Source organism: Candida parapsilosis, contig 006372, assembly GCF_000182765.1.
Source record: "Candida parapsilosis strain CDC317 annotated contig 006372".
Taxonomy (NCBI): domain Eukaryota; kingdom Fungi; phylum Ascomycota; class Pichiomycetes; order Serinales; family Debaryomycetaceae; genus Lodderomyces; species Lodderomyces parapsilosis.
Window position 1 is genome coordinate 488,534 of NW_023503283.1, and position 14,643 is coordinate 503,176.

A 14,643-nucleotide genomic window follows, 5' to 3' on the forward strand; every position below is an offset into this window, starting at 1 on the left:
TATATAGATGTAACAAAACATTGTGCACTACCACCTACTCTTTTACTTTTTTGCAAAAGATGCTGAAATGTTTGCAGCTTCTTCGATACCTCTCGCAATGGTGCTTCTCAATGCACCATCCTCCATCTTCAATAGCCCACCAATGGTTGTTCCTCCTGGAGTACACACTTTACTCTTTAATGCAGCCGGGTGATCTCCAGTCTCAATCAACATCTTTGCTGTTCCTTCCATCACTTTGGCAGCAGAAAGTCTTGCCACATCATATGACATACCCATTCTCACTGCTCCATCAATCATTGATTCCATCATTAATAAGCAAAATGCTGGACCGGACCCAATCAACGAAGTAGCAATATCCATATTCTTCTCCGGGATAGTAACGGTCAATCCAATAGGCTCAATCAATTTATTGACAAGGTCTTGCTGTTCTTTTGTTACCGCTGGAGCAAACGAAATAGCAGCAGTTCCACATCCATACCTGGCTGGAGTGTTTGTCATTACCTTGGCTACGTATTTGGAAAAGATGGACAATTCCTTTATAGTGACACCGGCCATCAATGAAATTATAAGCTGGTCACCAGTGAGTGAATCTTTGACTTGCTCATACACCTCCTCGTACATAAAAGGCTTGAGTCCCAAAATGATGACGTCAGCCTCCTTTACAGCCTTGCGATTATCTTCGACGCAGGATGATAATTGAACAATTGGCTCATCACCAAATTGCTTTGCTAATGTTTCTGGTTCTGCAGTACAGAGAAACATTTTCTTGGGGTAAGGTTCAAACTTTGATTTCAAGATTGCCGAGGTGATGGCAGAACCCATAACACCACATCCTAAAACAGTAATTGTATAGTCTTTCATGGTGGAGGCTTGAGGTTGTGTATCAGTAAAGAGTTTGTAGTTGAAAGTTCGTTGTCGTAGAGAAAGGAACTTCCTTTACTCTCATCATTGAAAAGCTGAAAAATTTCGACACATAGCAGGAGCGGGCGGTGGGATATGTGAAGAATTACACAAAGAAAGCCTTTCCTCTTTTTTTTTTGATATCCCGCTCTCGTCGCCTTTCGCTTGATCTTTCTGTTTTGGGGACTCTACGTACAAAAAGACAAAATAATCAGTCGATTCTTCTAGCGATAACACTACAATTGCAAAACACAAGCAAGTTGGAGCCATAGTCTTAGGCAGAAGTCTTGCTAATCAAACGAGGCTTCGTAGCTACAACTCGCTAACTAAAAACCTTTTTTAATCTCACTCATCATCAAATCCTCCCCTCCCTCGCCCCTTGTGCTTTTAACAAAAGCAAGGAAAGTTTGAAAAAAAAAAAATTAAAAATCAATAGTGAGCAAAAAAAAACAGAGAGAAGGAAAAGATATTTCCAGAGAAACGTTGCAAAAATCAGACACTGATTAGAACGAGTGGTGTGTTTTCAGAGCATACAATTTTTTGTACCACACGTTACTTTGTTAGCTGCAGATTTATGGTCGCTTAGACTGTGCAATTTCACTGATACCCATTTTGTGAAGATTTATTTGATTCAATATGTCAAAATTTGATAAAAACTTGTTGACTCCGTGCCCGGTTTTGCGTCCCACTGAGACTGAGTTTATGGATCCCATTGGGTATTTATCTAGTGGGCCCATATCGGAATTGGGTAGAAAGTATGGTATTGTCAAGATAGTTCCTCCAGAGAGTTGGAAACCTAGTTTTCAAATTTCCCACTCTTTCAAGTTTCACGTGAGACAGCAAGTCATTAGTGACTTGGGAATTACAACAAGGTCAAGAAAATTCTTTAGAGAGAGCATCAATAGGTTTTTGAATATGAGAAGAAAACGGTTATTAAAGCTAAGTTTCAAGGTTGATGGGCATAAAGTATACTATTACGATTTATATGTTTTGGTGGAAAAATTGGGAGGTTTCCAGGAAATGGATAAATCCAAATGGCAAGAAGTTAACCAATCTTTTGGAGTTGATTTGAAATCACGGGCTATCGAGATGGAATACAATGCAACCATCAAGTACTATGCAAATTTTTTAAAATGCAACACATTTACTGATTTTCCCGACAGTGACTCAGATAGTGAGTCTGAAAACTGTTTGATATGTGGTGACAATGATAGCCCACAAGAGACTCTACTTTGTGACAACTGTGACCATGCATTCCACATGAAATGTCTAAGTCCACCTTTGACTCAAATCCCCGCAACAAATTGGTATTGCGACAAATGCCTTATTGGAACTGGAGACTATGGATTTGAAGAACACCCGGAAATCAAGTATAGTATACCCGAGTTTTATCAAATGTGCAAAGAGTTTGATGAAAAGTTTGCGCAAGATTATTGCAATGGCAAGAAGCCAACTTTGGATGAGCTAGAAGAGAAATTTTGGTCATTTGTGGATATTGAAAAGTCCGATTTGGAGGTAATGTATGGTGCCGACATACATAACTTGAAACCGGGGGAGATAAGTGGGTTCCCCATGATCAACACTCCGGGACTTGATCTAGCAAATGCTGAAAATCGGTTTTACATCAACCATCCTTATAATCTCACTAAATTGCCATTTGCCAAAGGCTCACTACTAAACTATATTAATACGTCGATTTCGGGTATGACTGTGCCTTGGATTTACATTGGTTCTCTTCTTTCCACTTTCTGTTGGCACGTTGAGGATCATTATACATTATCTGCCAACTACTGTCACTTTGGTGCCACGAAAAAGTGGTATGGGATACCCTCATTGCATGCAAATCGATTTGAACAATTGATGAGACAATCTGCCCCGGATTTGTTTAAAAAGCAACCTGATTTACTACATCAGTTGGTTTCATTGATAAATCCAGCTGAATTGGTACGGAATGGTATTCCATGTGTCTACGCTGACCAAGGACCTAGGGAGTTTGTAATAACCTACCCCAAAGTTTACCATGCCGGTTTCAATAGTGGGTTCAATTTCAATGAAGCTGTCAATTTTGCAATGGACGATTGGTTGGAGTTTGGAGAACGATCAATAATTGATTATAGACCAATCAAGAAGGAAGATGTCTTCAACTACTATGAACTAGTGGAGAACATTTTGAAAGATTTCAATCATCATCCAAAGAGTGGGAACCTGGAGTTGGCTGAAAGAAGCATCGATGTACTTGAGAGATTTCTAAATCAACAGGAGACTTTTTTAAGTGATGCAAAGCTTACGCATGTGAAGATAGAGTATAGACCAAAGGCGTACAAGAAACGTCAATTTGATCTTGAGCAAAAGGGTGAAGTTGAAGATGAAGAAGAGGATCTATGCTTCAATTGCAAAACGCATTTGGGATATCAATATTGTGAAGTGTGTGATACTGTTGATGAGTATGGAGGTAAGCCTGATGGAGACAAAATTAAGCAAGGGAAGTTAGAAGTGCACAATCATCAGCTTCCAACCCCTGAAATCTCTCCACAGGAAGTAGTTGTCAAGGATGCTTCAGAGGCGGATGCAAGCATCATTTCCGAGTCAAACAGTTCGCAACAACTACAAGCACTTTCAGAGCCTTCATGTGAAATGGATGAGTTTGACCAATTGATTTTACAAGCAAAGAAACGATCATGTGAGCCCGAAGATGAATCCAGTTCCAAAAGACGCAAATCAAAGAGATTATTGTCATTAGAGGAGCAACAGTATCAAAAGAAGGAAATCACAGCAGAACCAACTAAAAAAGTTAAAAGAATGGGAAAAACCAAGCATAAGAGCAAGAAGGGTCCAGAATTGAATAGACTATGTTTGAAATGCACTTTGGACTTGGACGAAATTCCAAGTGGCACAAAACTAATATATCAAAGTTATCCACAGCGGTTAAGACAGATTATTGATGAAGCAAAGGCAAAAGTGAGGTCGTAGTAATTTTCGTAAGTTGTATAATTCAATAAACGATTTATTCTTTAGCCTTTGTTGTTGAGTAAGTACTGCTGCAAAAAAGAGAAATCCAGTACAATTGGTAGCTGCGTCTCCCCCCGGTTATAAAAAATAACTCCCAGGTGTGAACCTAACACTCTTATTGGTCAATTTCTCGGGTGCGTCTTTGTCTCATTTTTTTTTTTCATTGGTGTCTTAATAATGGTAGCGTACTTTGTGCCAACTGCCCAATAATAATTGAAAGTTGTTGTTGTATGTATGTGTGTGCTCTCAGGGTAGTGCGTGTAGTGCACCGAAAAAAAAAAAAAAATTATCAACGAACGAAGTTTAAAGCATTCAACATTTTTTGTCTCTTCTTTCTTCCACTTTTTCACTCTTTAGTAACATATATTTGAATACAGCATTAACCATCAAATAGCCAAAGTTGTTTTAAAACTATAACGATGGTGTTGCCAAGATTATTTAATGCTACTTCACGTACTGCTGTGCAAGCAGCCAGATCATCCACCAGATCTTTGGCCACCGCTGCCAAAGCTGCTGATGGTAAAGTCAGGTATGTTTTCAAATTCATTTAATAATCATCGAATCAATTATACGCGAGACAACGGGATCAATTGAGTATGGTGTGTGACATATACAACAGGTCTTGACTGTTTAGGTCGTTGGCCAAACGGTGTGCACTTTTATGTCAAGATCATGTTCAAGACGTGTGTGTGTTGGGAGATGGTGGAATTGACAGTACTAATGCCAATTGTCAATGGGCACTTCATTGCACCATTTCACCACTAGCTCGTAACGTGTGCACTACATTGGAATTGCCATTGTCGAAATCTTTTCTGATTCGTTGCCTCATTGGACAATGTTTTGCGGAAATTTTTTTGGGCGGTGGTGCACGTCCTTTGAAAAATTTCCACCCTATCAACAACAACAACAACAATAACAGATTTGATTTGTTGATACATTTGATCATCAATACTAACATATTTTATTCTAGAGCTGTCATTGGTGCCGTCGTTGATGTACAATTCGAAGAAGGAAACTTGCCAGCTATTTTGAACGCTTTGACCTTGAAAAACGGTAAACAAGACTTGGTCTTGGAAGTTGCCCAACATTTGGGTGAAAACACCGTCAGAGCAATTGCTATGGATGGTACTGAAGGTTTAGTTAGAGGTACTTCTGTCACTGACACTGGTGCCCCAATTTCTGTCCCAGTTGGTAGAGGTACTTTGGGTAGAATCATCAATGTTACTGGTGACCCAATTGATGAAAGAGGTCCAATTGAATGTAAGAAGAGAAACCCAATCCACGCTGAACCACCTTCATTCATTGAACAATCCACTGCTGCTGAAGTTTTGGAAACCGGTATTAAGGTTGTCGACTTGTTGGCTCCATACGCTAGAGGTGGTAAGATTGGTTTGTTCGGTGGTGCCGGTGTCGGTAAAACCGTGTTTATCCAAGAATTGATCAACAACATTGCCAAGGCACATGGTGGTTTCTCGGTTTTCACTGGTGTTGGTGAAAGAACCAGAGAAGGTAACGATTTGTACCGTGAAATGAAGGAAACTGGTGTTATCAACTTGGAAGGTGACTCCAAGGTCGCTTTGGTTTTCGGTCAAATGAACGAACCACCTGGAGCTAGAGCTAGAGTTGCTTTGACTGGTTTGACCATTGCTGAATACTTTAGAGATGAAGAAGGTCAAGATGTCTTGTTGTTTATTGACAACATTTTCAGATTCACCCAAGCTGGTTCAGAAGTGTCTGCTTTGTTGGGTCGTATTCCATCCGCTGTCGGTTATCAACCAACCTTGGCCACCGATATGGGTCTTTTGCAAGAACGTATTACCACTACCAAAAAGGGTTCAGTTACTTCAGTCCAAGCCGTTTACGTGCCAGCTGATGATTTAACCGATCCTGCTCCAGCTACCACTTTCGCTCACTTGGATGCCACCACTGTGTTGTCTAGAGGTATTTCGGAGTTGGGTATTTACCCAGCTGTCGATCCATTGGATTCCAAATCCAGATTGTTGGATGCTGCCGTTGTTGGTCAAGAACATTACGACGTTGCCACTGGTGTTCAACAAACTTTACAAGCTTACAAGTCCTTGCAAGATATCATTGCTATCTTGGGTATGGATGAATTGTCCGAACAAGATAAATTGACTGTCGAAAGAGCTCGTAAGATTCAAAGATTCTTGTCTCAACCATTTGCTGTCGCTGAAGTTTTCACTGGTATTCCAGGTAAATTGGTTAGATTGTCTGAAACTGTCAAGTCATTCAAGGAAGTCTTGGAAGGTAAGTACGATAACTTGCCAGAAAATGCTTTCTATATGGTTGGTGGTATCGAAGACGCTGTCGCCAAGGCTGAAAAGATGGCTGCTGAAGCTAAATAAGTGCATCGGTAGGTATAAAAAAAAAATATAACTCGTATATATATACATATTCGTATCTACTAAGGTTTTTAGACTTTGTTTTGGTTGAAGAAGAGAGTGGAATAAAATGTTTGAAAGAATTATAGAAGAAAGGCGTGGGAAGTGTACGGCACCACTCTATTATTGTTTGTGCGAAAAGTTGGATGTGAGAAAAAAATCAATCTGACAACACATTCTGACCATAAAACTCCTTAATTATGGTTTCGATTGTCGATGTATGTTATAGACCCTCTTACATTTTTCACATGGATCGTCTACTAACATCCTTACCAAGTCGTTGTCATTTTTGGACAACCCCAAAATCAATTGGAAATTGATCATTGCTGGATTCACAATAGGTCAATATGTATTTGAAACTTATCTTGATTATAGACAATACAAAGTTTTAAAGAACAAATCACCACCAGCGTCCATCAAGGCTGAAGTGGACCAAGCAACGTTTGATAAGTCCCAGAAATATTCCCGTTCAAAGGCAAAATTTTCCATTTTTTCATCCACATTTGGTTTGTTGCAAAACTTGGCCATCTTACGCTTTGATTTTTTACCTAGACTTTGGAATAAGAGTGGATCAATAATGAATGCGATTGGTTTCCTTTTGCCCAAATTTATGGGTGGCTCAATTACTCAATCAATCATTTTTGTATTTAGTTTCCTGGTGATTAGTACCATTGTTGGCTTGCCATTGAGTTACTATAGTAACTTTGTGTTGGAAGAAAAATACGGTTTTAACAAGCAAACAATTGGATTGTGGATTTCTGACAAATTGAAGGGAATTGGTCTTACTCTTGTTTTGGGATCTCCAGTCATTGCCGGTGTTTTGAAAATTATTGATCATTTTGGTAATTCATTCATTTTCTACTTGATGGGATTCTTTTTGTTTGTAAACTTGGTTGCAATGACAATTGTTCCAACTTTGATTATGCCATTATTCAACAAGTTTACTCCTTTGGAAGATGGCGAGTTGAAAACAGCTATCGAAGCTTTGGCCTCTTCACAAAAGTTCCCATTACAAAAGTTGCAAGTTATTGATGGATCAAAACGTTCGTCTCATTCCAATGCATATTTCACTGGTTTACCATGGAGTAAGCAAATCGTCTTGTTTGACACTTTGATCGAGCACAATACCACTGATGAGACTGTTGCCGTGTTGGCTCATGAAATTGGTCATTGGAGATTGAATCACATTCCTAAAATGATTGCTATGCAACAGGCTCACTTTTTCATAATATTTTCCTTGTTTTCGGCATTTGTAAACAACAAATCGTTGTACACCTCGTTTGGTTTTTACAACCAGCAACCTATTTTAATTGGTCTTATGCTTTTTGGTGATATCTTGCAACCTTTAGAGTGTGTGTTGACTTTTGTTCAGAATTTGGTTTCAAGAAAGCATGAATATGATGCTGACAAGTATGCATATGATTGTGGGTATTCTGAGGAATTGAGTAGATCATTGATCAAGTTATCTAACAAGAACTTGTCAAGTATGAATGCTGATTGGTTGTACTCGTCATTTCATTATTCACACCCAATTTTACCTGAAAGATTGACTGCATTGGGATATGTGTCCAAAACAAAGATTGGAACAGGCGATCTCAAACCTGAGGGATTTGAAGAAGTTGGTGTGGTTGAAGAAAAGCCCGAAAAACAAGATTAGACTGTGTAAATCCTCCTCTTGTTGATAGTTTTCCCACTGTGGTATAAGAGAAATGTATTGCAACACAATTGAAAAAATAAAAACATCTTAGAGTAGAAAGGCCTTTTTGCACAACAGCTTCAACATCTACGCCAGTATCTACGCAATGGCAGAAGAACAACGAAGACAGATAGAACAGCTAATGGGAAGACATTCGCAACTGCTGTCGGTACGACATTATCGTGATCCTGATATGACATCACCACAAGTGTGTAAAGCATTTGTCGTTGGTATTTGTCCACATGACCTATTTGTAGGCACCAAATCTGACTTGGGAAAATGTCCCAACCTACATCTTCAAAAACACAAATTAGAATACGAATATAAGACTAGGAAACTCGGCCAAAGATTTCCTGATATGGAGGCTGAATATTTCAATATTTTACAAAGATATATACGAGATCTTGATAGAACCATATCAGTGGCACAGAAACGGTTGGAGCATACACCAGAGGAAAAAGAGAAAATTGCCCAGGTTACTAGAGACTTGGATGAGTTGGATATAGAAATTGGGTTAATGATTCAAGAGTTGAATTATCTAATCAAGTTGAATCAAAGCCAAGATGAGGATCAAACTTTGAAAATCATTGACTTGTCAATACAATTGAATCAGAAATCCAAGGAAAGGGAGCTTGCCAGTAAGCAAGCACGTAACGTTATTGAAAATGTTGGTCAAACGTCACAGCAAAAATTGCAGGTGTGTGATGGATGTGGTGCTTATTTGTCACGATTGGATAATGACAGGCGGTTGGCTGATCATTTCGTCGGTAAGATTCATTTGGGGTACGTTCAATTGAGACGAGCTTATGAGGAGATGAAAAGTAAGCAGAAATAGAATAGTGGAATGTGTATAGTGGAACATACAAGCGCTGTAATTCTTTATTAGTTACTAAGCCGCATATTCTACATTCAGCTCGTATTAGATCTACCTTGTTGTGCTTACTCATACTTGGTCATATGCGTGACGTGGTAATCTCTGTGAGATGAAATTTGAAACTGAAACTCTCAAACCAGGTGAGGAGGAATTTTTGGGGGAAGCCCAAGTGATCACCAATTCGCACCGGGATTTCACCCGCCAGCGATAAAGATTTTGTGATAATTTAGATCGTCTAAAGCCTTGCCGAAATTTTGAATACATATTTCCTTTTCCTCCCCAAGCTCACTTTCACTTTTCCTTTCATCGAGATTATTCATGCTCTTTGAGACATTGAATCACCTCGAAATAGACTCAGCACAATGAAAAAGTACCAGCTAATAGGCCGCAAGCTGAACAATAGATTTCCTAAAAGAAAAGAGCCAAGCAATTATCCACTATTACATTTACACTCATTACCGTTGGAGATTCAACTACGAATATTTCGATCGATATACAACGATGGACAGTCCTTGTTACCAGTGGCTCGAGTCTGTCAATCTTTTTACCACATCATTTGCAAATACTTTATCTACCGAAAAGTTGAATTCAAGACATCGCTTGAATTTTTCAAGTTTGCCAATCAACATTTAACGGGAGAAGTGAGCAACAAGATCAATTATCTCGAAAGTGCCACATTTATCAATCCACAGGTTAAAAAATCATCGAATCAGAGTATCAATATTGCTGGAAGTTATGCAGTAGAGTCAAACACTCGAACGATGGACACGTTGAGCTACACTGAGTTTATTTCAACCTTGGGCAATTTATTCACCCATGCTTATGGATTAAAGTCCTTGCAATTTACTGAGATTGCACCGGAATTTGCTTTCCCATTGGAGGTAAAGCAGAAAACATCCACTAGTTTGTTTAAACGGAAGGTGACCAAGAGGAAAAGGAGCTTGGACGCGTTGGTTCTTAGACCACAATCAGGGTGGTCGATCCCGTTAAAAGACATTCACTTGTCACTATTTTGTGAATATTTTGATACAATCAAGGAGTTGCATTTGATTGATTTCATTATTGATCAGCCAATAAATGTTGACATTAAAGTTGAAAAAGTCATTTTTCAATCATGTTCGTATTCCATCAAAAAGGTGAAATCACCAAGTCCTTTGTTTAAAGATGTATCTGTGTTGGAACTACAAGGTCTCACGAGCTCAATGCAACTTTCATTGATTGATTTGGTCAAATTAAACAACAAGCTAAACACGTTGATTCTCGATCTTCAATCCAGTGTATTTTATATCAACGGGGAGTTTAATTTCACAAAGTTTAATCCATTTTTTCGACTTTTATGCTCAGGTGAAGGCAATTTTGCAAACTTAAAAACCCTTGTGTTGAAGAATTTTGACTTGTTTAATTACCTCAAGCACGACGATTTACACGAAGATGTTGACTCATGGATTGAACCGCCAACTAATAACTTTGATACTTTTATGAAGTATGTTTCATTTATGTCTAACTTGGTGCTTGTATTGAAAAAGACGCCAGTGAAAGTAAATACTTGCAAGAAATGTGGATTCAAAAAGCAACAACTGGATAAGTTGATTGAGACTTTGACACCTCAAGAGTGGGAGATTTTTTTGAAGCCATTGGGATTGCAAGACAACAGATTGAAAATTGAACTGCATGATTCGGTTGATCTATACACTATTTCAAAATACAACTAAAGCAATGAAACAAAATGGGACGATTTGCAGCAACGCAACTCTGATCCGTTGAGACCCTGTGAGCTATGGTTAATACCTATTCGACTATGCTTTTGAGAAATGGTGCCACGTACCTTTTTTCAAGTGAATATGCTAGCCCAGAAATTTTTGACTGAATCTGTAACCTTGTGGAAAGTCTCAACAATGACATTTGGTTTTTCTTCATCGTGTTCATTTGTGTCGTCTTGGTCTGGTTCGCTCAGGGGGGACTCTTTATGAGTCTCTGGATTAGGGTCAATTGATTGTAGCGATTCTTTTTCCTTTCCATTGGGTGGATCATCATTCACATCTTGCGGATTATACGTACCACTTTTGTGCAGCCGTTGCTTGTCATTGCTATTTTCATCATCAATCTCAAAATCAACCACAACATCAATTTCATAGACTGTATTGAACACCTCGCCATTTGGTTGGTAAAAGATGTTTTTTGTCTGCATTTCACTCTTGTTCAAATGCACAAATTTACCTCGTTCAACATTAACACCAGTGTCAATCATAATATCAACAATTGTATCAGGAACTCCCCTTGATATGTCCAAATTTTGGTACAGTACTTCACATTTTGGTACTGTTGATTGAGATTGCTTAATTCGCATTTGAATCTCCTTTGCATTTTCTTTCATTGCTTCAACAATGAAATTATAATCCAACTCTGGTATTGACTCAAACTTATGTTTTAACTGCAAGAAATCTCGCAACAACTTGACATCGCCATTGGGTAAAATCTCCACCAAGCCATAGTTGTTTGCCTCTTGGGTGAATTCATAAACTAATCCACCATTGAAGACATCAATCATGTCATTTGTATACAATATAGGAACTTCGTCAAAGTTTCTCGGTAACACTTCATTACAACCATACTCGGAGAAAAACACCGGCTTGCTATAGCCCTTGTAATCATTAACCAAGATGTTGTATCCACTACTGTAAAAAGTTTGATCACCACACCATTGGTACGAATTGACACCATAAAAATCGACGCTTTCCATCAAATTGTTATCAGCACATTCAAGGTATTTAGCCAAGGGGATTCGATAATTCAAATCATCAGCTGCTGAATATCCAACTGGTATAGGTCGAGGTGAATTGATGCTAACATAATGTTTAATATCCCTAATGATTGCTTTGATATACGGTGCTGACACTGATGCTGATATGGGGTCATTTATAACTTCATTCCCGGCAAGGAATCCCAAAGTGTTGTTGTAGAAAGAAAATTGCTGAACTATTTTGAATACATTTTCAAAATAAAACAAATTGTAACTAGTCCAAGGTTCGTAACGATTCAAATGATGGTTGCTCAAGGGGGAGTTGACGTCTAGAACCAAATATATTCCTGCTGATGCCAACATTGTCATACATTTGTCATGATCCAAATCTGGATTAACTGAGTATATACGGATTGTCTATGAAAAGGGGTTAGAGGTTAGTATCATCATATGGTATTGGGCATTGGGCACTGTCTGTTAGAAGGTACATACGTTGATGCCTAATTCTTGGAATAATATGATATCCCTTGCACATTGGATTGGATCTGATAATGGATCCTTGACACTTGAAACTGCCGATGATCCTCCTGGTTGGTAGTCTATTCCCTTTATATAGAACTAAAATAGCTTGTTAGTATATACTCCACTAATCGCCTCTACAGTTTGTTTTTTGACACGTACTGGCTCTTTGGTGACACTATTGACAAAGTAGTGTCCATGTATTGTAATTGGATGTACATTAGCCCAAGCGAGATGTAAACTGCCTAGAAGTGATGTGATGAGCTTTAATGGTGATATCTGCTTCATTTTGATGATACGGTGGAGAGAAAGTAATGGTCTTTGCTCTCAAATGTGGTTGAATAAAGTTGGGGGAAGCTTGTGGGTTATTTTGATATGAAGATAAAGTTGCAAAAAAAAAACGAAGAAAGAGTGGCAATGTACACAAAAAAAATACCTTTACTCATCTAACTGAAAAGAAGTGTAATACAAGAGACCCAAGTGAATTAAAAACACTATTACTTCGGAATACATGAGTTTGCGTAAGGGTCCAAGACTCATTCCGGTTACATTGACAGAACCTACTGGTAGCGCAATCATTCTAACAACACTGGTTAACAGAATATATTATTAAACCCGCTAAAACAGAACCAAATGTGGGGGAAGAAAATCGTCGAGGGGTGCATATGATTTATTTAACTCCGGATACTCTAAATTCTATATCCAACAACAGAGAACACATATAATTCCGGTTAACCCACAAAAACGTATAGCTACATATATTTATATAATTAAAGATCCATCCTTATATCACATCACTCGCTTAGTTTGCTATACTACACACATAGGAGGGATATGGCTTTTTCCAACAGTGATCTTAACAAATTGAAAGGACCCCTTGATGGGTTACTTACTGAAATAACTACTTACAAGAAAGATGGGGAGCCACCTCTTGTGGCACCAGCATGTACTATCGGAGTAACCCAGAAGGACAAAACTGTATACCTCAACACCAAAGGAGTCACAAATCTCAACACCAACGAACCATCAACTAATGATCATGTATATGCCTTGTTTTCATGTACCAAGTCAATGACAGTAATGGCAGCTTTGATCTTATACGAAAGAGGCCAGTTGGATTTGGATGCGCCAGTGTCCAAGTATTTTCCTGAAATATCAACTGTGGGGGTACTTGAACCAGGAATTGTTGATAAAAAAACGGGTGAGTTGAAGAGACCTTTACAACCACCAAAGACTCAAGTAACGGCAAGACATTTGATGATACACACTGCTGGATTTTCATATGGTTTTATTCATCCTGATTATTTTGCGTTAATCACTAAAGCAAACCCCAAATTGGATGCTTCGAACCCAACCTTGGAGTTTTTCTTGAAAAAAACACCTTTAGTTTTCGAGCCAGGAAGTCAATGGATGTACGGTCACAGTATTGACTGGTTGGGTTTTGTTATTGAAAAGATTAGTGGACAGAAATTAGGTGAGTTTTTGAGAAAGGAGGTGTTTGACCCAGTCGGTATGAAATCATGCACATTCCATAAAATGAATTACGATAACATGAATAGAGTCCATTATAGAAAACAAGACGGAACTTTGAAATTACAGGAAAAGTTTGGTATGCCATTAGACCCTAATTTGGATTTAGGAGGTCAAGGCTGTTTTGGATCTGTTGGTGATTATTTGAAATTTATTCGAGTTTGGTTGAACTACGGATACAGTCCTGATGGCAACACCAGAATCTTGTCTCAAAAAACAGTAGAGTATGCAATACAGAACCATTTACCTGAAGATGTTGAATTGGAATTTATCGGATTAGCTCAAAATTTCATTGATGATGATGCACCAGATAAGAAGCAAGATGGATGGACACTTTCTGGTAATGCATACAATTCAAACAATTTACCAAGTGGAAGACCCAAAGGAACATTGTATTGGGGTGGATTAGCCAATTTGGCATATTGGATCGATTTTAAAAATAATATTGGAGGGTTTTTTGCCGTACAAGTCTTGCCATACATGGATGAATATGTTGTTCCATATATTGCCAAATTCGAATCTGAAGTTTATAGTGTTGTTGATGGAAAGAATTATTCAGCAAAGTTGTAAAACAAAAGGAAAAGGAGGGAAGAAAGTTTAGAATATGAATACAAGTGTGATTTAGGTTTATATTGATTTTGTATGAGCTGATGTATAGTAATAATCCATTATATAAAAACGGCAAAACTAGTGGTTTCATCAACTTTGTTTACCTTCCTCTTCTTACTGAATCATATTGGTGTTGAAGGCTTAGACTGCAAGTAGAGTGCTATTTTTATCTGTACTGCATATGACTAGCTGTTGATTTTTTTTTTTCTCGGTCTTACGACAGAGTGAGATACCCGAAAGTCACACGAAGAATATTTTTGAAAAAGAAGAAACCATCATCATCATCTACCCAAAGAGAATAAACTAACTCATCTTGTCAGACTGGTATACAACTTATTACTCGTTCCTTTTGATCTTTTTTTAT

The 14,643-nt window shown here is 38.3% G+C and overlaps 8 protein-coding genes across 8 annotated transcripts; 6 read left to right on the plus strand and 2 right to left on the minus strand. All coding sequences in view use genetic code 12, as the record gives it.

The window, feature by feature from the left end:
• Window positions 1-42: 42 nt before the first annotated feature.
• On the minus strand, window positions 43-861 carry PRO3 (pyrroline-5-carboxylate reductase; the record flags this gene model as incomplete). The annotated part of the gene is made up of 1 exon (XM_036811111.1): window positions 43-861. One exon carries the CDS (start codon window positions 859-861, stop codon window positions 43-45), a length of 819 nt encoding a protein of 272 aa, XP_036667581.1.
• A 675-nt stretch (window positions 862-1,536) lies between these two features.
• On the plus strand, window positions 1,537-3,870 carry CPAR2_402210 (histone demethylase; the record flags this gene model as incomplete). Its single annotated transcript, XM_036811113.1, has 1 exon — window positions 1,537-3,870. The coding sequence occupies one exon, from the start codon at window positions 1,537-1,539 to the stop codon at window positions 3,868-3,870; it is 2,334 nt and encodes a 777-aa protein (XP_036667582.1).
• Window positions 3,871-4,328: 458 nt separating this feature from the next.
• ATP2 (F1F0 ATP synthase subunit beta) lies at window positions 4,329-6,275 on the plus strand (the record flags this gene model as incomplete). The annotated part of the gene is made up of 2 exons (XM_036811114.1): window positions 4,329-4,438; window positions 4,880-6,275. 2 exons carry the CDS (start codon window positions 4,329-4,331, stop codon window positions 6,273-6,275), a joined length of 1,506 nt encoding a protein of 501 aa, XP_036667583.1.
• Window positions 6,276-6,511: 236 nt separating this feature from the next.
• STE24 (zinc metalloprotease) lies at window positions 6,512-7,968 on the plus strand (the record flags this gene model as incomplete). The annotated part of the gene is made up of 2 exons (XM_036811115.1): window positions 6,512-6,529; window positions 6,589-7,968. 2 exons carry the CDS (start codon window positions 6,512-6,514, stop codon window positions 7,966-7,968), a joined length of 1,398 nt encoding a protein of 465 aa, XP_036667584.1.
• A 145-nt stretch (window positions 7,969-8,113) lies between these two features.
• Window positions 8,114-8,842, plus strand: EXM2 (Exm2p; the record flags this gene model as incomplete). The annotated part of the gene is made up of 1 exon (XM_036811116.1): window positions 8,114-8,842. The coding sequence occupies one exon, from the start codon at window positions 8,114-8,116 to the stop codon at window positions 8,840-8,842; it is 729 nt and encodes a 242-aa protein (XP_036667585.1).
• A 401-nt stretch (window positions 8,843-9,243) lies between these two features.
• Window positions 9,244-10,593, plus strand: CPAR2_402250 (uncharacterized protein; the record flags this gene model as incomplete). The annotated part of the gene is made up of 1 exon (XM_036811117.1): window positions 9,244-10,593. One exon carries the CDS (start codon window positions 9,244-9,246, stop codon window positions 10,591-10,593), a length of 1,350 nt encoding a protein of 449 aa, XP_036667586.1.
• A 119-nt stretch (window positions 10,594-10,712) lies between these two features.
• PHR3 (1,3-beta-glucanosyltransferase) lies at window positions 10,713-12,156 on the minus strand (the record flags this gene model as incomplete). The annotated part of the gene is made up of 2 exons (XM_036811118.1): window positions 10,713-12,010; window positions 12,114-12,156. 2 exons carry the CDS (start codon window positions 12,154-12,156, stop codon window positions 10,713-10,715), a joined length of 1,341 nt encoding a protein of 446 aa, XP_036667587.1.
• An 818-nt stretch (window positions 12,157-12,974) lies between these two features.
• On the plus strand, window positions 12,975-14,240 carry CPAR2_402270 (uncharacterized protein; the record flags this gene model as incomplete). The annotated part of the gene is made up of 1 exon (XM_036811119.1): window positions 12,975-14,240. One exon carries the CDS (start codon window positions 12,975-12,977, stop codon window positions 14,238-14,240), a length of 1,266 nt encoding a protein of 421 aa, XP_036667588.1.
• Window positions 14,241-14,643: the final 403 nt, after the last annotated feature.